At 42.8% G+C, this 22,340-nt stretch overlaps 5 protein-coding genes across 5 annotated transcripts; 3 read left to right on the top strand and 2 right to left on the bottom strand.

Annotated features, from left to right (window-relative positions):
- Positions 1-667: 667 nt before the first annotated feature.
- TrAFT101_008129 (NRPS) lies at positions 668-3,789 on the top strand (the record flags this gene model as incomplete). Its single annotated transcript, XM_066128242.1, has 3 exons — positions 668-784; positions 1,034-3,683; positions 3,773-3,789. The coding sequence occupies 3 exons, from the start codon at positions 668-670 to the stop codon at positions 3,787-3,789; spliced, it is 2,784 nt and encodes a 927-aa protein (XP_065984359.1).
- A 1,124-nt stretch (positions 3,790-4,913) lies between these two features.
- On the bottom strand, positions 4,914-7,390 carry TrAFT101_008130 (uncharacterized protein; the record flags this gene model as incomplete). Its single annotated transcript, XM_024904710.1, has 4 exons — positions 4,914-5,884; positions 5,931-6,714; positions 6,771-6,876; positions 6,936-7,390. 4 exons carry the CDS (start codon positions 7,388-7,390, stop codon positions 4,914-4,916), a joined length of 2,316 nt encoding a protein of 771 aa, XP_024754658.1.
- A 3,375-nt stretch (positions 7,391-10,765) lies between these two features.
- On the top strand, positions 10,766-13,311 carry TrAFT101_008131 (uncharacterized protein). The gene is made up of 5 exons (XM_024910836.2): positions 10,766-10,961; positions 11,027-11,610; positions 11,702-11,836; positions 11,908-12,724; positions 12,773-13,311. The coding sequence occupies exons 1-5, from the start codon at positions 10,898-10,900 to the stop codon at positions 13,009-13,011; spliced, it is 1,839 nt and encodes a 612-aa protein (XP_024754656.1). The 5' UTR covers positions 10,766-10,897; the 3' UTR covers positions 13,012-13,311.
- Positions 13,312-13,786: 475 nt separating this feature from the next.
- TrAFT101_008132 (uncharacterized protein) lies at positions 13,787-14,524 on the bottom strand (the record flags this gene model as incomplete). The annotated part of the gene is made up of 1 exon (XM_024910422.2): positions 13,787-14,524. The coding sequence occupies one exon, from the start codon at positions 14,522-14,524 to the stop codon at positions 13,787-13,789; it is 738 nt and encodes a 245-aa protein (XP_024754655.2).
- Positions 14,525-16,371: 1,847 nt separating this feature from the next.
- Positions 16,372-16,734, top strand: TrAFT101_008133 (uncharacterized protein; the record flags this gene model as incomplete). The annotated part of the gene is made up of 1 exon (XM_024904709.2): positions 16,372-16,734. The coding sequence occupies one exon, from the start codon at positions 16,372-16,374 to the stop codon at positions 16,732-16,734; it is 363 nt and encodes a 120-aa protein (XP_024754654.1).
- Between the last annotated feature and the right edge of the window lie 5,606 nt (positions 16,735-22,340).

Genomic DNA, 22,340 nt, shown 5'->3' on the forward strand with positions numbered 1-22,340 from the left:
TAGTGGCATATTGAAATGTGATCTCGAATGGGGCCTGACTATTATGTTATTCTTCTTTTGTAAGTTCAACTGCATCATCAATCACATTATGCTTCATGCTGAAGCATCTGTGGAGCCTCTTTATCTTTACATAGTACAGTTAACACAATTACAGTAAGCATATGCACACATAACCTTGTCCATTATACATGATGTTGTTGGGTCGAACAAAGATACCGTCTGTGAAAATCCACCACAATAGGCACATAGTGGCATAAGAGGCTAAACTTGCTAAATTTCTTATGCATAACGTTGATGCTCAATGTTTTTAGAGAAACATCATACAGGCATATATATACATCATGCGCTCGTGCGCAGCTACACTACTGGAGCGCTCTTGTAAGCAGTGTATTGTAATAATCGCGCAGCAACTCGCAGAACAGACCGCTACATTCTGCTATTGACACTTCGAGTCGTTATCAACCATTTTTAAATTGCGCTAGCTGGGAAAACCCATCCTTCTTTCAGATATAAAAGTTACATTGCGAAAAGGCTAAATACTTCAAACTGCTAATGTATCCCCTGCCGCAACTTGGATCCGACGACTCTTGTCAAGTTACCATTATCAAAGACATGCCATTGCCTCCCCCGGCAGTTAATAAGCTGGTTCATGATGTAATTAAAAGTCATGCTATCGCTCATCCAAGTGCTCCAGCGATCGCCTCAGCCTCTATCAATTTTACTTACCAAGGCCTTGATGAAGCCTCCTCATGGCTGGCTTCGCGAATCATATCTTTGGGAATTGGTTTTAACGGCATAGTACCAATCATCTGTGAGAAAGTACGATCCTCCCATAAAGATTACTTTCTCCCTCGGGCTTGAAGAGAGATTTTAATGCTCTTCATCTCGCTCTCATCTTCTATTGAGCCCCGCCCCCCCCCCCCCCCCCTTCTCCCCCCTTTTTTATTTTATTGTATATATATATATATTAAAAAAAAGGGAAAACTCATTATGGACGTCTATTACAAGGAACAGTGCTTACCTTTTTATATAGTCGTCCATTGCTATTATCTCTATGATCGCTCTTTTGAAAGCGGGATGCGCTTTCACCGCATTGGACGTTTCCCATCCGACTAAAAGACTATTGGAGATCATCGAGGATGTCAAATCCCCTGTTCTTTTATTATCCACTGAGCAAATTCTACGGTTCAATGACCTTGCTGGATTTCGAATTATCGAATTATCCGATAAGATGTTTTCTGAGCTGACCACCGCCAGTGCATCGTGTGCTACACCCGTTAATGCGTCTCCAAGTGACCTGATGTATGCCATCTTCACATCGGGAAGCACAGGTCGCCCAAAGGGCGTTATGATTGAGCACAGAGCCTGGCTAACGGCCGCCCTCGCCTATGGCGAAGACCAGGAGCTTAATTTCAGCTCGAGAGTCTTGCAATTCGCCTCATATGCCTTTGACATGTCTCTAATGGAGATATTCACAACGCTCATCTTTGGCGGCTGCGTTTGTGTGCCAACAGAAGAAGACCGATTTAACAGGGTAGAAGAATTTGTTAACGAAATCGGTGTTAATACCTTAATGTTAACTCCATCTTACGCCAAATTATTGGATCCCATTGCAATGCCTACCGTCCGGATGTTGGTTACTGGTGGAGAGGCAGTTCCAAGTGACTTGATCGAGCTATGGAGCCCTCACGTCAAAATTTACATTGCTTATGGCCCGACAGAAGCTTCGATACAATCCTCGGGAGCAAGATTAGATATTGGAACTGTGGCGATTCCTTCAGGTCTGCTCGGGCATCCAACAGGCTGCAACCTGTGGATTGTCCGAGAGGATAATCACAACGAACTAGTTCCTGAGGGCCAGACTGGGGAACTAGTCATTGAAGGAAACACTTTGGCAAGAGGCTACCTGGGCGATGACCAGAAAACAGCCGCTGCTTTTGTCGATATGTCTACTGGCACGGGCATCCGGCGCGTGTTCAAAACAGGTGACTTGGTTCGACAGACCGACAGCGGCGATATCATATTTGTTGGTCGCAAAGACACCCAGGCTAAGGTGCACGGACAGCGCTTGGAGCTGGCTGAGATCGAGGCGAGGCTGGCCCCAGCTTTGGCTGCGGGGTCGAAGTGTTGTATTGAGAAAGTTCAAAGTCCCCACTTTGCCAATGGCGGTGCTATTATAGCCTTCCTAGGCGAAATTATGCAAATATCAGGCGACACAAGCCCAGAGATCTGCTGGAATAGGGTGGAGACCACGTTAGAAATGTCTGTTAGCATGCAGGCGCATCTGGAAACGGTGCTACCCAAATCTATGATGCCACGTCTATACGTACCGATTACGTTCATTCCTCTAACAATGTCGCACAAGACAAATCGTTCGATGCTGCGAGAACTGATTCAGTCTTTGGCTTATGATGAGTTACAGAAACTCAGAAAGGCAGATAAGTCTCCAGCCATTTACAGTGATTTATCCGTTGGAGAGTTTGCTCTCAGGGAGTTATGGGCGGCTGTGCTCAATATGGAACCCGAGACTATTGGGCCGAATGACAATTTCATCCAACTTGGAGGCGATTCAATAACCAGCATAAAGCTGATAGCAGTAGCCCGTAGCCGCGGTATCACGCTAACATCGGCTACTATCCTCTCAAATCCCATCCTACGCGTGCAGGCTCAGCTTGCAATTACATCTAGCAAGAAAAACCCTGAACAGGACATCAAGCCATTTGGGCTACTGAGGAGTCGTTCAAAGGAGCTTCGGGAGACAGCCGCTACTCTCTGCAAGCTGCCAATGGACGATATAGAAGACATTCTACCTATGACGATTAGTCAGTTGAGATGGTACGGAAAAACTCTGGTTAAGCCAACTGCGTGGATTGATCAATACCACTTTCAGCTCCCCAGCAACGTAAATCTTGAGCGATTCATCTTAGCCCTCAATTCAATTGTGCAAGCTACAGACCTCTTACGCGCAAGAATAATCGCCTCTAGGAATAAAGAACTATTTCAAGCAATCATCAAATTTCACCCGGTCGACATAGCTAATACCAACGAAACTTTGGAAACCTACTTGAGTCAAGATCTCCTTAATCCTATGGGCCTCAGTGCACTGTTAAGCCGCTATGCTATTCTTCATCTTGGCAATTCCAAAAAGGTGTTTGTTTGGACAATCCATCATGCTATTTATGACGGGTACTCCTTACCAATGCTCCTTCAAGCTATTCAGGACTTATACTATGGGCTTGAGCTAGTCCCATTTACTCCATTCAACCAATATCTTAGAGACATTGGTGAGCAAGATCTGCTTGAGGGAGAGACTTTCTGGAAAAATTACCTATCAGATGCGGCGTGGACTAAATTCCCTGCGTTGACATCTGAAGCAAAGTCATCAACTATGGGACAAGTTTTGGCAAATTTAAAAATCGCTTCAAGGCAAGCACAGGTTTCACGATCTATAACTATCGCCAACGTCATACGTGTTGCGTATGGCGCAACGCTTTCGCAGTTTTCCACAGACCGCTTCAGCTCGGTTCTTTTCTTAGAATCACTTAGCGGCCGTAATTCAAGTTTCTCAGGCATCGATCGTGTCGCCGGGCCAACCCTGCTCACCATCCCCACTAAGCTAGATCTCCCACGCAAGAAACCATGTGGTGAAATTTTGCAAGAGGCTCAGATATCTTTGACGGGTCGTATGAAGTTTGAGAGTTTCCCTTTACCCCGACTACTACCCCTTGCGCCCCCTTTGGAACTTCGTAGTATCCTACTAATAGAAAATGAGACATTCCTAATCAATGAGGGTGGACGTGACTTATTTAACTGTGGAAAAGAAGAGATAAAACTGGAAGAAACCGAGGGCTTACCAATGATATTCCGTTGTGCAGCGATGCGGAATGAGATACATATCGATGTACGGCATGATAACAGTGTTATTAGTAGTAGTGATGTGGAAATTTTCTTGAAGACTTTTAAAGCGTTAGTCGAAGAGTTATGGCATGGGAGTGGAAGCCAGACTCTTGATACTATTCTTCTGTCTTCATAACAATAATGGATAATGCAAAGCAATGTTAACGCACAATTATGAGAACCACCTGGTGGTAGAGCTGCTACAAATCAATACTCTAATTGAACTATTCTAACGGACGAATGAAGTATTTATGGATAGAGGTCATTTTTGGTGTAATCGGGTTTATAATACAGACATGCAAAAAATATAAATAATATTATACTTAACGTATCTGGTGAACAAGTATTATAATACAGTGGACAACTGCTGTAATTTAGTGGATAAGCGCTGTATTATAGCGACTTGGACAAGCCCCTGCTTTTTAGATGCTAGGTAATTATGTACGTCTATCTAGGTACTTGAATACCTCATAAGCCATCTCAGGATATAATGGAAGTAGAAGCTTTCCAACATTATTTCGTTTCTCAGAGGTTTTACAGACTCCTTTATTCATCCTGTTTACCTTTATTTACCCTGTTTACCTTCATTCATCCCGTTTACCACTGTTTGACGGACCGGGGATGTTTTCAAGAGATCGTTGCATGATAAGGTATACCATAGAGATACACTGTACTGTCAACCGAATGGATTTTCGGATTGTTTTCAAGGCTCGGACAAGATTTCAGCAATCTGTGTAAGAGCTACTAATAGTGCTGGCTACTTGGTGTAATTATTCTCACTTATTGGTTGCAATTTGGAATTCATATCAAAATTTGCAAATTTTCAGACATGGCGTGCAACACCATTTTTACAAAGAATAAGGACAAATATTAACAGGATCTTTTAGAAGAAAGTTGTAATCATGTTTCCAATACAACCTTCCCCTTTTCCTTCGGAAGGGTAAGAGAAGACAGAAAGAAAGCATAAATAAATAAATGTACAACAAAGATTGGGGGGGAAAGAAAGACTAACAGATTTAAGCCTCTTCAGTGTGCCTCATTGCTAATCGCAGTCCAGATGTCTCTCTCAGTACGTTTACTGCGGTGCTAAGAGCAACTGGTTGCGTCACTGGTACAGATCTCGAGACCTTTTGGAAAGCCTCCTTCTCTATCTTCTTCGCCTCATTTGCAATTTCCGCTTGTTTCCTTGCAGCTTCGATCTTTGCGGCTTCCTCTTCACTCGTGCCTTCACTCTGTGCTCCGATATCCTCTTTTACTTCGTTGTCCCATCTTAACCCTTGTCGTCGTCGTATTTCTTTCTGAATGTTCTCTGTTACATCGGAGACGCTAAGTTGTGCAGTGTATAAAGGATTTCCATTTTCACCTGGCGCAGGGAGCAGTGCGCCAGGCTTAAATAGAGGAATCTGGCGACATGCTGCTATTAGATTGCAATGGAATTTATTGCTTCGCATTGATCGCAGCTTCTCATTGGACCAGTTATTGCGATGGGTAAATACGATCCGTACTTCCATCTTATTTAATTCGTGGAGAGATGTGACGTTGAATGCCAGGCTGCCAGGTACATAATCGCGGCTATTGTCGCTGACAAAGGTTTCGAGCATGGCTTGTAGCTTATTAAGGTCTTTGAAGCTGGTGCGAAAATCGAGAAACATGGTGATGCTCTGTTTATTAATTTCCGATCTTGTGAAGTTTTCAATGGATTTTCTAAATAGTTCTTCATTAGATATTTGGAGGTCTGAGTTGCTGTCGAACCGACGGAAAACTGTATAGGTCAGAGACTGGCGCTTGACAGTGCAGACTATCCCGTCTTTCAGATTGGGCGTGCAGAGCTTCACAACATCACCCGAGTCGAAAGGATGATCAAAAAATATAAAAATTATGCCTGTCAATAGGTGATTTATGGTACGTCCAATGGCAAACGAGAGGCCAATGGCGAGAGAAGACAGCACGCTTTGGATTTCTTTGATCGCGGGAACGTATAGAAGCACTACAACCTTATTAGCTAGGTTTGCATTCCAAGGGGATGAACTTACTGATAAAGAAGATCATGACAACTGCGATGATAAGTAGAAAGAGCCAGTCTAGCGTATTGATGCAGTGATCCATATCGGCAATCGTCTTGAATATGTTGTGCTTCTTTTGACCAGCCTCAGATACCATTCCCACAAAATCATCTAGTGGAATATAGCCGCTATCGTTTGCATCAATTGCCTTGAACAGAGATTTTGCCTCTGTCACGCGGCTCGGCCCTAGCACGTCGACAACATCGTTCTCTGCTAAGCCATATTTACCTCTTGGGACAAGGGACAGCCAAATGCGCCTCGCCAGTGCCGCTGCTGCCGTAGGATTAGCCCAAGCGCGTTCTACCGTTGCGTAAGATGAGCCAGGACGCAGCCAGTGAGAATCTGAGTCGTCCGAGGTCAGGTCGCCAAAAAGCGATACGAACTTATACCCATCAAGACCAAGACGGGCAAGATAGCTCGATAAGCGCATGCGACCTGAGGGCTTCATATCACCTTTTGCATTCCGTATGATGGCATCTTCTTCTGCAAAAGTGTGGTCGCCGACTTTATGGAGGTACACTGAAGCTTCATATAGAATAATAAGCGATTGTTGGATGTCTTTGGTCCGTTCTAGAGTTGTGCTAGTGCGTCGATAATGGTAGTGGATCGCAATATATGAAATAGCCAGCTTTTCGATGAGGTAGAAAGCCATCCAAAGTGTAAGTTGTTGAAGAACATCACTAATAACATTATTCCAATCCGACCAAGCATCAGGATCCGTGTCAATAAGTAATAAGGGATTGTCTTGGATAGCCTAAAAGAAGATGTGAGACACTGGTTACACGTTTGTGTCAAGAATCATGTCCATACTGCGCTGAAGAAGATAAAGGCAGCAATTGTTGTGCCAAGGAAGCAAATAGGTCTGCGCATAAACTTAAAGACGCGCCAGTACCGCTGATGAGCAGAGTTGACGTATCTGCAAGGAGTTGACTTAGCTACGTGGGCTAGCACGGAGTAGCACATGGGTGTACCTACCTAGCAATAAACCGGAAGATATATGGTAGAGCAAGACCGATGATATCAAAGAAAGCTGCAAAAACCCACGTAATCTCCAGCCATAGAGCTATGTAGAAACCCAGGTTGACACGCTGGGCGGCGATAATAGCTTCAATTGGTGCGTCATCATCGAGGTCGCCATCGGAAGAGAGTAAAATGATGGGAATAAGCAATATAACGAAGATGAATGTGAACACTGTAGCGTACCGGACAGCCCACCAAAACAGCCGCCTTCGATGAGACTTGACTACAGCTGGTGGAAGTGGTAGCAGTGGCTGATGGCTCCATTCAGAGGTACCAGAGTACGTCGCATTGTACTGTTGACCCCCAGCTAACGTTGAAGCGGATTGGTCTCCCTCATGGGATATAAAATCAATACTAGACGTCGTTGTTTGCTCTGGCTTCCGTGGAACATATCCATAATTGGTGTCCATGGCCTCTTTTGGGGAATGAGTGTCGGAAGCAGCCGTCCAGTATTTAGGTTGGTCCGCCAGGATGGTGGCGCCAAGTCTGTGTAAGAGCTCTAATAAATAGAGACGGGAGCTTTTACGATGTAGGTATTCTGAATCATGGCCGTCAGCAGCTTAAATTTATAACAATACACCGACAAACCCAGCACCCCTTAATATCCAATATTAATACCATAGCTGATCACCACAGTCTCAACTTTTTGAGGTTTCTAAAATCCAGTCTAAGCGGCAATGTAGAGCCCTATGGCTTATGCTTACCTCTGATTCCAACTAAACTAACAAGGCTTAAATCTGACACGATGCGCTAGTGCCTGTGGCCACAGCAAAGTAAGCATAGCAAAGAGCTTCATTTGCATTATAAAGGGGACGCCGTAGGCCTAGAAACAGAACAACTAGATCATATTAAAATAGATAGTATTATGAATGTTGTTCCCCTTTAAGTGCTAAAACTCATTGACTGTTAAGATTTGTTATAGTTTAATAACTAGATTATGCCTAGCCTCGTGCCGTCCCGTCTTTTATGTTGGCCCGCTGTTTGAGCTACTGCTCCTATGAACATCAGTTAAAAATCTAAGTAGTACCTAATAGTAAGGGATGTAGTAGCTTCAATCGTAGCTGAGATATTGACGTGAAGCGACTCTTAAACTCTACTTACATATACAAGGTTACATATTCTTTGCAAGATTCAGCTCACTCGCATAACTCACTGCTACTTCGCCGACCAGCACTACCAACACTTGGTATAACGGTATTTAGGTAATAATTTTATTTACGTAGCACAAAAGATGAGAAGACAGCCTGAGGTGCTGAGTTCAAAGAGAATAAGGATGAGCTCCTCCTAATAGAGAGCATATAAGGCTGTGTATCATGACATATCTCAAGTGTGTCGAGACTCTCAATTTCAAGAAGGGCATATACAGCATTATTAGCGTCAATAACTTCCTTTCAGCAGCAGCAGGTAGGTTAGTAAAAGCATGAATATTTGCAGTTCAATCAGACTAGCGTAAAAACTACGACCGGCTGCATTCAGTCACAGCGTAGTGGTGCGAAGCTAGAGGGAAAGAATCCACATACCTATGAGTCCTCCTAACTCTAAAATATAATATTTGAAATATGCGATCATACGACATGAGAGACTGACACACATTATCTAAATGGGAAGGCCGTTTTATTTCTTTTAAGGCATTATTTTCAACAAGAGCTGTACACTTCAACAGTCGCACTCGCTACTGCTATCTTTGCATGTCTAAGTACCCATTCCGTCTTCATTAGAGATTATTGTATTGTGGCATCTCACTTACAAAGCTACGATTGTGAAATACGAATGAGTGGCAAACTGTAGGCTATACAAATGCCCAGTGGTAGCGCCCCTGCCTCGCGAAATTCAACCGCATTGGACTTAGTTATTATGGAGTACATAAAGCGTGCTGGGATATTTGCTCGATTTACAAAATTTGGCGCCGCTGTCTTTGTGGAACTTTCTGTCTTTGTGGAACTTTTAATATATAGACTGAATTTTAGCATTTAATTCTAGGCTGAAGGCATGCCTAAACCCGCATGTGGCTGAAATTATCTGCATTTTATGTTGCGTAATTATAATTCTCAAAATATTTTATTTCACCTTGGTTAGTTACAGGTTTTATGCAATTTTTTGAGAGCTATAGGGTAAATTGGAAGCCAGACTGTATCTGAGTTTAAGAGTAGCTGCTTGTATCTTTGCGCAATGGTCAAGACATTAAATTTTATTTGCTTCCTGCTTTAGTAACTTAACAAGTGTAAGGCAATGGAAATATTTAATTATTCAACATAGCCTCCAGCTTCAATTTCCGTTTGTTTTATAATTGATGGTTTGATGGTACTCAGTTTCAGGAATTAGGAATATTAGAGTGGCATAAATTCTGAAAACTATTTATCCCTGAATTTGCGAAATACGTTAGAGCGAAAGTTGTTAATAAAAAGTCTTGAGTAGCTACCGGTTATTTATTTAACGTATGTTTAAAAACTAAAAACTAGCGCAGTAAGGTTACACCTACGGCTTTCAAAGCCTCGAGTAATCAGATGCAAGCGATATCGGATGATCAAAAATGCATATATATGTGTGCTTACGTCCACATATATCTAGTTGTTACATGGTCATTATCCATTACCAATAAAACTCAAGTTTATTATGGCGAATATTTCCGCATCGATCCCTCGAAATATAATGGCTGCTAGCAGCATTTGTTTTGCATCAGCAGCATATCTGGCTGATTGGAGCCATACGCATGTCCTGAACCCACGCTGGCCACCTCACGCGAAATTTCATAACGGCCAAACAATGTCTGTCGGGGCTATGAACGCAGCATTAGTCGTATATCTGCTCAACAGACGAACAAAAAACTCTGAAATGGAGAGATTGTTGGTATTTGTGGCGGCACTTTCCGGCTCTATAACAGCTTTTGCCGGCTTGTCTGCAATTTTCTATCCAGGGACAGCATGGACAGATCCAGAGTTTGATACGGGAGCTTTGATACCACCACAAGCTTACGTTTTCATCGGACACTTGATGATCACTTGGTTAGGATATGTACTGGAAATCTCAAGGCTAAATAAGAGACAAGAAAAGATATGAAGTCGCCATATGTGTGGAATTAAGGGCCTGTATAATCATTTAGAGTTATTTCCAGCTCGCAATATATCCACGATTTCCACATCTTCTTCTTACATCTTACACATACCTAAGTGATGACAATGTTTTTTTTATATTGTTTTAGAGAGTTGATTCGCATATTTTACCAGTACCCCCACAAGTAAATTTATACCTACTAGGTGTTTGTTACCGCCAAACTTATATCTTCTCAGAAATGAGACAGCAGTTTAAAAAATATGGTCTGAGTTTCATAGGCCGATCATGGAATGAATACGTAATACTCAAATAGCGAATAACAGCCGAAATCGGCGCTCTGGCACGCGAAGCTACTTGACCAGGTGAGTTTGACCGCCTATCAAGCCGCGGTGGATGCTTCTTGATACATCTTTTATTACTCTACGTTAATCTTGTCTTCAGTCTTTACGGATATTGCGCCTATCCATAAATGGAAACAATCTGAGAGCCGCGCGCGAGAGTTAATCAAGCGATTCCGAATTCAGCACATAGACGAGTAGACTTTACCATAAGTAGACTAATGCATCGGCAAATACCCGATACTTAGCAACTGGGGGTTAATACCAATGCTATGATGTATTTTTGAACATTTAGGGATGTGGGAGCGGCAACCCGGAAATAAAAATTTGTTTCCATTATCTTTAAGCACAATACTTGTACACCTAAATCATGTGGGGAAATAATTCTCCTTTAGAATAATACTACATGGATTCTTTTTAAGATTGTACAATATACCTATATACAGGTGAAGATCCTAGCTTAGTACTTCTAACTACCCCTCTTTGATTGTCCACTCTGGTACGCTTCAGTCGCGTAGCTTTTCAGCAATGGTTGGTGTTGCAGGGCGTAGCAAAGCTTGCACTACATGCAAAATTCGTCATGTACGATGCGGTATGTCAAAATCGCCTGCCTAAGCTTTTATTAGCTAGTATTAACCGTAAGACGGCTCTTATTAGATGCACGTCACCCAACCTGTCAACGCTGTGAAGCCGGTGCATTTACGTGCCTAGGCTATGAACGACCGATGGTATTTATCGACCAGACGAACCAGATTAGAGAAATGGTGACGAAGCTACAAAGTAACGTTATAGGGCTGCAGTTAAGTATCTCTCAAACATCTGAGCTTGATAGAGTGCGACTACCACCTTCGGCATCAATTTATCACTTCCACTTCCAATCCCATGCTATTGGCTGTGGTGACTCATTTAGGCGTCAAGCATCCATGTATGACGAAATACGAGCATTTATGGACAGAGTTTTAATGAGACAAGACACTAAGTTTTCTTGTGGATTGCAACACGAAGATCCTGTGGCCCTGGCAGTGGCTCCAATGCTTGGCACAACTGTTGAATCGGTTGCACTCTATATGTACGGAAAATATACTCAAAACATAACTAAAGTCTACCAAGCCTTTAAGTTACATGGACAAACCTTGGATCAGTTGAGAGCTGTGATCTCTCGCCATTACCAAACAAATCACCAATCAATAACAGCTAGCGCGCCGCTATTGGTCATTATCATGAATATGGTGCTATATGAGGTATGCTTCGTCACCAGTACTACAAAACCATTTTCATCTTGCATCTCATAGTGATAGCCTTTTCACGGATACTAATATAGATCGAATGCAGTTTATGGCCCCTACAACCAAGAGCGCTTGGAAAGATCATGTACGTGGTCTGGAAGCACTGATCAACAAGTATGGTCCTGCTATGTTCCATCAGGAGCCTATGAGACGAGCTTTTGAACAGGCAAGAATGCATATTGTATGTTATGACTTGTTTTTATCTTCGTGGCTTTTAGAGTGGTTGAATATACGCTTATATATGAGTTAAAGGTCGTTGCCCATCTAGACGATGTACAACGGACGATTTTAGAACAACCACTTTGGCAAGAGGTTCCATGGCGTGATCAAGCGGAACCTAAATCGATTATAAATTACTATATCGATATTCTTTGTTGCATTCCGGGTCTGCTGGAAAACAAAAATCGACTTTTCAAAGGCTTGTCTGTCGAGCCAAAAACCCTCCGATCTTCAATATCACGACAAACCTTGCGGCTTTATGTAAAGCTACTTCAAGTGCGATGGCTGTGGGAGGTATCCAACCCTTCTTGTTGCCATGAGATACCAGCAGGTAGAAAAAGTCCAGCTGCGTCGTTACTTGTTGAGGAATCATTAGAGCAACCCTTATTCGAGTCGCTTCTGGTCTTTAACTCATTGCAGAGAGCTATTGAGACTAATCTTTATAACTGCTGTATGCTATTTCTTTGCGACATAGCAACTCAACTGGAGACTTTGGGTGACTTAAAACGGTTGCCAATGTCTCAGATTTTTGATTCGTCATGCAGCTTCTCAAACCTTCATGGATTTTTCGACGGTGAGACTGAAAGCGCAAAAACAACAGAGCTCTATACTGGCGTCACGCAATCGCCATATGCACATAAGACTAACCCGGCATTGGCATTTCCAAATGAATTATCAACATGGAACCTAGCGGCATATGAGATATGTCGAAGCATTGAATTTATGATGCAGCCGAATCATGGACCTGCAGGAGCTTATTTTGCTATATTCCCTCTTCGAGTTGCTCAAATATCTATCGACGCATGGTCGAAAGCTGAGTCTAGACCTAAACTCAGTACTTTTTTACGAGGCAAGTTGGATAGAACCCATACCAAGATCTCCATTAACGCTATATTAGGGCAATTTACAGGTACCATTAATGCTCCAGGACCAATACCAAATAAACCGGAACAGAAGTTGGATGCTACTTCTTCCTCAGCCTTCCGCCGTGCTCAAGGTTCTAACGACGACAATTGTAGAAAAGATGATAATATTAATGAAAAGAATCATTGTATTCTAGTGTTACAATGGGCACGATGTGTTATGAGATGTATAGCAGACGAATATGGATTCAGCGTGACTCGCAACTTCAACTGATGAGAAGTGCGCGGAGGTTGAGAATACGGCTTTTCTGATCTAATTCCGGCGATGCACAATTTAATTTTTACAATCACTATTAGATGCAAAGATCACTTTATGTATCGTTTCGTTATACCATTGCGTCAGCAGGGCAAAATATTGGGTTAATAATCGCAGTTGTAGCAATTATTGTCATGGAACTGGCAGCTTATAAGGGATTTCACCGTTACAAGGGACCAGGTTGTAACAACTACATTATAGCGGTGTTGCCTACTATAGTGTAGCAGAAAGCATGATATATTATAATGGCCAGTGCGCTATGTTACAGTTACAAATAGCTTTGATACCTGTAGATACATGACTTGTGGACCTTGAATTTGATTTTCAACGTGCATCTATTCGTTACACCCTCTTCAATACTTTTCACCCTGTCCAATGAGATGTAATGGCAAATACTTGGACGAGCTATACTGTATAAGAGCTATATGCCAATATATATATTCTAACCTAGTAAATATGAACAATGTGATATACAGAGCTGCTACTTATTTTTTTTAAAACAAATTATATATTTTGAGATTTGAATTCAGATATACACTATAATGTTAACCTTTATATTCTATTTACTCTCAATTCAGCTTAGAAGCTTATTGTCACTATTAGCATTGCAACGGGATAAGCAAAGTGTAGAAACCAAAATCACCCTCCTGCCAGGCAGGCACTCGTCTTCCAAGCGAATTGTATATAACAGCTCAATACTGGTATAAGAAATTGAACGCTGCTTTTGTTAAGCTTAGCTGCTCAGAACCACGCTGTATTGGCCATCAGCATCGTTGGAACTGCTGACGAGTATACCAGGCTGAGCTCCGCAGACCTTGTTGAGCCCGGCGCTGTCACAAACGTTTCCTTGGGAGCTTGTTGTAACAACAGTACCCAACTGAGCCTGGGGCTGAAATTGGACAAAGCCAATTTTGCCCTGGGGGATCAGAAGACCTTCGGATGTACCATGCGTAGTAGCGATAGAAACGCTGAATCCAAAGCCAAAATTTGCATTTCCACTGGCACCATCCTTGCCTGTGTCACCGATGGTGGCTCCAAAAGTGATGCTTTCGGATATGGTGTCGGTTACAGTCACCGAATCGGTGAATGTGACTGGGCATGGCCCACCAGAATTCCGGCAGTCAATCATTGATGATCCTGACGCTTTAACCCCATTTCCTAAGCCCTGCTCGCAATTGACGCAAAGGGCCCTCAGCTGACCAGAATCAGCCAGAGATTGACAAGTGTTAGAATCCAGAACGCAGCTGTCGGGCGGGCTGAATGTTTGACTTTGCCGCTTCTGGATTGGGGTTTTATGCAATTCCAAGGATGTCTCGTTGTGATACATAACAGGGACTCGTCGGCCGGTAGAACTGAGGAGATAATCGCCCTTCTCGTCGGTATAGACTATGCCTAGGCTTCTGGTATCTTTCTTCTCAATATCAACAGTTCTTTTAAAGCCTTCATTGGCAGCGAACACTGTCTTGGGCATGATTGAGGGCGGGTAGGAGCGCCTCTTAGTTACTCCAGGACAATCTTTTCCCGTGTTGCAAAATCCCCACCAAATTCGATTTGAAAGATTTGGCAAATCATAACATCCATTTTGGTGTTCTAGAGCAATGAGCTCTTCACCACAAGTTGTACCATCGGGTGGACCTTGGGATATAGTAACCGACACTGTAGCCGGCATCCCTTGAATCTATTTCACGGACATGAGCATTATAAAACATCAAATATCACGAAGAATTAGAGTCTGATGACAATTGTCCTAAGCAGCTCTGATAAGGCGATATTCGTACCTCGTATCCTCCAGAAGGATTGGAATTTGGAAATGCGCCGTCGTTGAAAAAGCATACACCGGTCCCCGCTGACCCAGGCGAAACGAGCGTCACAAGGCCATTTCCAGAGGAACAACCTTGAGGGTGATAGACAATCGATGCCATGATTATTATATTCGATGCTGAAACACTGTTAGAGAACATGCGGCTTGACACACTCTTGTTACTAACCGGTATTGTAACCCTGACTATAAACTTTGTATAACAAAAGTCCTAGAAGACTATATGTGTTGTGTGAATGAGATACTAATACTGGTGCTGAATGTACTGTTTCCTTTTTGCATTTTGAAAGGAAAGGAGTCCTCTATATATACAATTGCATGGAAGAAGATATTGTACCAAGACGCGTTTCTACGAAAGCGACCTCAAAGTTTCATTGCGTTATTTTTGCTTAGACAACTATAGTTTCAAGTCGAAGAGTTTCCAAAATAATAATAATAGTAATAATATCTCGTAGCAAATGAAGCCTTACACTAAAAGCACTGTCAGATTGCATCATGAAAGAGATGCGGCCGCTCAAAATTGGAGCAAAGTCTGACATTGCGACGATCATTGACAGGAGTATTATATACTGAAATGGAATATTAACGTAGATCATGCCCTCAACTATGACTCTATAACAAACAAACTGCATTTGATATGTCAACAACTCAGTCAGATTGCGTCATTAAATAATAATTTAGTGAAAAGCACGGATAAAACGCTGTTTCACTGTATACTGATCTACATTAGTAGTATCGTACGTCTCATTCAGCTAGTAGATGTCAATATATACTGCATGGCCGTATAATATGCTCACTTTGGCTATTAGAAAGCCTGTGTACTTGCATTGTAAAAGTAAACACAATGCTTAGATCTATGATAATAGAACTCAACGGCACAGCATAGATTGTACAATAAAAATATCCTACTTGTTCTTGTGGCAGATCATGCCTCAAGTTATATTTATTAGCACCTGCGTTTGAAATTAATGCAGATCAAGCAAGACCAGAATCTTGCTAAAAATCCACCAACCAAAGTCAAACGTTGTGGCACTAGGAGCACTATAAATATAGCGACCGCAGTGGAAGATCTATGACGATCTTGCTTTATGAGACTATGAAGCGGGGCGCTCGAAGAGGAGGTTTCCTAATCGATATCTGGTATGCTTACTTTGATCTGCATCGCTGGTTGATATCCCTGCACACAAAGGGGGCAATGGGACTAAGAGCCAAAGTAACACAAACTTCCAGGCTTCGATTATACAAACTCAGGAGTCCAAATTTGAACACCATAATAGTAACATTTCAAAATCTATAAAGATGGGCTGTAGCCGCAACAATAGTTTGAATTAATCAACACGACACAGGAAACTCTTCACACCTCTACAGCTCTAGATAGCTATCATTGCCAACGGCCAAACAGAATAACTTCAACCCGGAAGATTTTTGGTTACTGTCAATTCAAGTAAGAGTCGCAATTTGAAGTATTACCAGAATTACATTTTAATAATTTGCCTAGAATGAAAGTCTTCGCCATCCTAACTCTCTTGTACTCCACCGCAGCAGCCACCGGCATCAATTGTAATGGAAACGCCAACTGCGTCGGCACACCAGAATGTAGACTCTCCGATCTCATCTTGCAAGTCAGCCAGCAAGATCCTAGCACATCATACAGCCCAGGTCAGCACATTGCCTGTTGCGGCATACCTGGCGGCAATATCTGTGCGTTCACTCAGGGCATTAGCAATTCGATTACAGCTGGGGAAGCCTTGGGTATGCTACAGGGACTATCCGCTCACGGCTGTGGCCAGTGCGGCAGTATTCCCTTCAAGGACAACAATGTCGCCGAAGGAGAATTGACGGTCAACTGGACTGATAACTAGGTTATCCAGTGACCTTGCATACCTTTGATGCTCCAGTGCTTTGTTATCTCTTGGCCTATTTGCTCAAATGCAACAAGATTGGGTGGGGAATGGGATAACTACTTCAGGAATATCAACCCTATATAGAAGCAATGTGATTACTCTATTACTACACTATTAATGTACCTTTAATGATGGACTTTTGTGAATAATGAAGTGATATAATATCATTCGAGTTGCATATCAAATAATTTGTGTATAAAGCGGAAGAACTGACTATATGGTTCCGATAGAAGTCTGCTAACAAGATCTCTCTCTTTAAATAGCATAACATATGCTTACATGTTCAAATATCCGATTCCAATAGTTCTGTTGTCCAGGACCAGTGGGTTGGCCGTTGAATTGTATTGACCTCAGTTACCAACCACTTGGCAAAGACATTATCCGTTTTTAAGCATGCAAGTTTTGTTTCATCGTTCTGGATATGCTTCAAACTATTTCGTAACATTGTAGGCTGCCTGCTCTTGTTAAGTGTGGTATAACCCCCAACATTGGCATGTACTACTGTATGTGGTGTGACACCGGGTGCTACATCATTTGCTCTCTGTTTTTGGTTTTCTTTCGCGATTGATTAGCTTGGATAATAATAAATTAAACATCTTGAATCAACAGCACCTTACTATAACACCTTCCTGTAGGCACTATATGCCTACTTAAAAAACCTTCATTATACATGCTGCTCGTTGTGGTTCTCCTCATGTTAATTAGCTCTTGTGAGTGCCTTGCAGCAAAGGTTTTTGATCATCTTTTAAGCAGCTGTAATATTTGCGCACCGTGAAGCCAGCTGCATCAGATCAAATCACCCAATGTTACGAATTTGGGTAATTGACGTTTTCCCTTCTTTCTAGCGAAAGCGTCAACGTCTGCATCTTAGATTTTAAATAGTTAGTGGTTGATTTCAGCAATTGTTCCATTAATAATTTTAATGGGATGTTTTATATCTACCGCTTTCGCTTTTGAAGTTGGCTATGATATTGCACGATAAGTCCTAAACCCTTAATAGTGGATACTAGCGTCGTCGTGGTTTATGGGGTTGAGGGCTGTGTGCTGATCGTTTGAGACTTCCCCATTCTTCTTCGCACCCCCTTGGCAGCCTCAAGGCTATAATATATGGGCTAGTGGATCTAGATCAGTAAACACAGTGTGCATTGCTACATCATCCTTTCCTTTCTTTGCGGGCGGCTTTTATGCGTATAGTAGAGGCCTAGAGGGTACCGTCATCCTATTGAGCGTGTCCCTGAACCTGACAACGGGGTAGATTATACCTACTTAATCAATCTAACCAATCCTAGTTTGCTTAACTATAGATGCGCATTGATCCGACCTTAAGTATAGCTGTGAGGCAAGCGGAATACTTGAATATAAGACCGCTGAAACGCCCGAGACACGACATATGCAACCAGCTAAAGTACTTCATGTACAACCTAGGAAAAACAGTGCGTTTAAAACGACGAATCTGCATGCAGAAAACAAAACCCAGCCCAGAATACTTAGAAAACAAATAAAATCAACAGATGATTCATTTTCGCTGTGTAGTGTTTTTTTTTTCTTGCCGAATTCTTTGCGGGTGCGTAACGTAGCATTTATGCCGGATCTCCCAGCCTATTACACCACCGATCCATCCCCTGAAGGTTCTCATAGCATGGAATTGTGTGCCTTGTGAGGATCGAACGTTAGCTGTATGCCTTGAAACAATCCAGCGGCATCCGGTGCTGGCGCATCGCCGCCAGCGCAGCGATCCGCTGATATGGACGCAGTGCTAGCTACAGTGAGATAAAAGATCGACGGTATTCTCGTGTCAGATATTAGCCTGCTGTACGGAGGTACTGGAATAGAACTTGACGGCGGACGCGACTCTAGACTTGGCAACAAGAATGAACTAGGCCTATTGCCCATACAAGTACACTGTGAGCGGCCGCCCAAGGCGTCAATGCCACTGAACCCTTAAAAGATGACCCCAGCTTCCATGATTAACAGTACCTTCACAGAGGACATTGTGTCAACTCTGCCAGATCAAAGAGAACGTCACTGAAATCTCACATTTCTGAAAAAGCGTAAATTGAGAATCGAACAGTCGATTACTGTCAAGAGTCCCTTTACACAAATTGCTGAGAAACACTTTCATCTGCCCGTATCTCGTGTGAATTGTTTATTTAAATCTGAACCTTCCGTTATGCCACTAGCCCAGCTTTGGGCGGACATCGTATTGACGTAGCTCCGAGTATGACCGCGGTGTTTCCTTAATGTGAAGACGTGCCTCTATTTCTTAACGGTCTCTTGTTTTCCGTTATAGAGGTTAAGAACAGGGGAATTCTTATGACAGAAAGTTTTTCGCTTCAAGGAAGAGCTATTCAGTTGTTGAACAGAAAGCTTACGCCTCGGCTAGAGACATTTCACCGGACGTTCTTGGCATTATCATGCTTCTCAACTTCACTGCTTATAGAACTTGTAACATATCTGCGCATGATGTTCATACATGTGATTTGCTAGAGATTCTGAAACTAGTTCATAGCAATGGCGATTATTTAGCACCTGCTGCACTGCGAGCAGTATTTTGGGTCGACCTTTATGCGGCCATAGTCGTGGGTAGCAAACGACAAATGTCTCGCCTAGACTTACTGCAAAGGGTGAGCTCGCAACGATGAAGGGCGTCTGCAATTCTAGCATTTGGCGCCAGCGGGCTTTGATCGACGTAGCCATATGCTACCATACGAACTCTTCGACCGCACTGTAGATATTGCTAAGCTGCAAGCGACACTGTTTGAAAAGAACGTGACTAGGACGCCGCATACATCTAAGTTTTTTGAGCTAGATACTATGCAGGCATCTATTAAGTCCCACCTGGTATGTCTAGTCCGAGGATGCCGGAAACATTGATTTAGTGCTGAAGTTAACCGACTTGCAGTTTTTATGTGCTGCTATTGTACTTAGAGACGTAAAATGATAGCCTTGTCCCATGCAGGCTAGTTGAAATGCTACTTGACCTCTTGAAGTTCGCAATATTACTCCATACCCAGCAGCTGACTATCACTTGGATGCAGCAGCATGTAGATTTTCTTCTTTGGTCACTACTTGTCTAATCCAAGGTATCAATGTCGGAGTGGAGAGACCAGCTTGGTCTCAACTCAAGACAAATCTGCCTGGTCTAGTCAATCGCGTCTTTGAGTGATACGCTACGCAATTATTATGACAGAAATCTTGCGCAGAGGCTTCAACATGGGCGGACAGTTTCATCTATGCAGACGTATGGTTACGGTAGCGTTTATTTATAAAGGAGCGGTCAAAGCTGGAGCTACTGTTCAGTGCTAATCATTGAATCCCAGGGTTTAGTTTTTTTCTACCATCGCTACATGATTTGATCTTACAGCATACTCAAGGAGGAGTAACCTGGATGTACCACATAGCATATCAGCTGCTCGCAAATATTGTTTCCCTTTTTTATTGCAACGTCATAGGCCGCGAACTCAAAGGTCGACCTGAACCAGTATAAGAGAGCATGAAGCCCAGTTCTTCTGGTCAGCTCTAAGGAGTCTACCTTTATCTAAACAGCCGAAGATGTTAGAATTTTATTTCGTGAAGTTGGTGCCACTTCTTTCCCTAGCATAGTCCTACATTTGCCGTGAAGAACGTGGTGCCGATAGATGTTAGCTGGATACGCCGGCATATCTCTCAGATACGCAAGGCAATATATATTTCGTACTCTAGGTCCGATTTCATGGGCATGACGGGCTTTCGGTTTGGAAAAAACTTCAGATATAAGAAGTGTTGTTTTGGAGAATCTTAAACTAAACCGTGGCCCAGATCCAGGTTCCGTATTAACACTACGGGTAATATCTCGTAACAACGAAGCTACAAGCTATTCTTTCAACTTTTCGCTTCCAGATGAATAAAATACACTCAATTTCCGCCCGTCGTATTGCTCCTTTGGAGGAGGAAACCTGACTGAGATGGATCATCTCGACCGACCTCGCGACGGATAGCGAAAAGGAAGAACATCAAGGTTGTCTTTCCATAAATTCTACTATCGTTTTACCCAATAGGGTTTTTAACATGGCCCATTTTATATTCACCTCACGTAGGTAGACCCTCGGCTTCAAATATTTTTGACACAATACTTATACTGTGCCGTTTTTGAATGGCCAGATTTCAATGCAAGTAATACACTCTCTAACTTTATTAAAGACGGCTTCTTTACAGAAATTAGCTTTGATAGTGATGAAATTGTAGCTGTATCTAGCTGCAACTCTCATTCTAGCTTCTGTTTTCATTTGCACGTACACAGAAATCAATCCATAAGCCCAACTTACGGTTTGCGACTGTTAACCTTGGAGATGTTCAACTATGAATAGGTAAATGGAGAAGTAAAAGACGTAGAAGTGGCTGTTTTATTTAGTTGTCGCGTATCCCAATGTTTACGTACATTGCTATGTTAGAATGTCATATAGCTCGGAGTAATTACCACCCACTACCTATACTCCATTGTGCCAATTAAGGTAAGCTACAGCAAATGCAATTATCAATCTAGAGGCTGCTTAACGTTGAGTCAAATAAGGTTATTTATGCCTTGAGTAATGTATGTAAGAAATAGGGCCCCCTGCCAGCTCGAAAGCTATCAAGTGTATATACGTCTATCTATTGCATCGCGATGGCACTCAAGCCCGGCACTAGTAGTAAAGTTCAAATGCTCCCAAGCCGCAGCATGCCATTGTTCCCGATGATGAATGCAGCTAAGTCCGATCTGTCCCCGCCATGCGTAGAATTCGGACTGGAGTTGTTGACAAGAACTCGTGTAACATGTGTGTAACTCAGGAGTATCCGTATACTGTACACTGGGCCGGCTAGTGGCGGGTGTCAGGTAAGGCTAGAAAACTGTTTCTTGGAAGAATGGGACCAATTTGCGGACATCCGGGCTTGTTTTACCCTGGGGCGCTATTCGCCCGGAGGTCGTGGGAGCAGCAGGTAGCAAAAAATGGCGGGGTGGGTGGGTCGAGTGATATGGACTCAAGAGGGACAACGGAAGCTACGGCAGCCTAGCATTGGAACGCGACACGAAGAATTTTCTGGGATTTTCGTTTCTACCACTTGAAAGGCAAGTAAAAGTTAGAGATGCCTATATGGCCCAATGATGCTTTGTAGATTGTAAATACTTACCGACTGTAAGAGCAATCAATTTTTCCCCTGATACCTCTATTTCAGATCGATAATTGTCGGCACCGTTGCCGAGCCGTGACGCGCCATGATCATCATCTGCTACTGTGTGCCTCCAAGCTTCTCGTCATTGCGCTCACATAGATTCGTCACTACTACTAGTAGTAACCTTCCGTAATCATAACAAATGTTGGGATTGGTTATCCGGCACCCCCCAGTTTACATAGACAGTGCCCAAGGGAATGTCGTAACAATCCCTAAATGTACCGCTGCACACGGAGCTGCCGCCTAGAGAGAGTGGGCATTTATATTTCAGGCGCTTTACTCATTACCATGCCGTTCCTTGCATATTATATCTTCGGCAAAGCCGGTTTGCTGATAAGGGAGTGAAAGAACGAGCAAATGTGAATGCAGCTGAA

The sequence above is a fragment of the Trichoderma asperellum genome, chromosome 4 (assembly GCF_020647865.1).
Source record: "Trichoderma asperellum chromosome 4, complete sequence".
NCBI classification, from domain to species: Eukaryota; Fungi; Ascomycota; class Sordariomycetes; order Hypocreales; family Hypocreaceae; genus Trichoderma; species Trichoderma asperellum.

Bases quoted from the DNA above. Each gene is read 5' to 3' on its own strand.
- TrAFT101_008131 (XM_024910836.2), top strand. From the start codon at position 10,898: ATGGTTGGTGTTGCAGGGCGTAGCAAAGCTTGCACTACATGCAAAATT. The intron at 10,962-11,026 runs GTATGTCAAAAT...GGCTCTTATTAG, and splicing joins AATTCGTCATGTACGATGCG to ATGCACGTCACCCAACCTGT. The intron at 12,725-12,772 runs GCAAGTTGGATA...ACGCTATATTAG, and splicing joins ACTCAGTACTTTTTTACGAG to GGCAATTTACAGGTACCATT.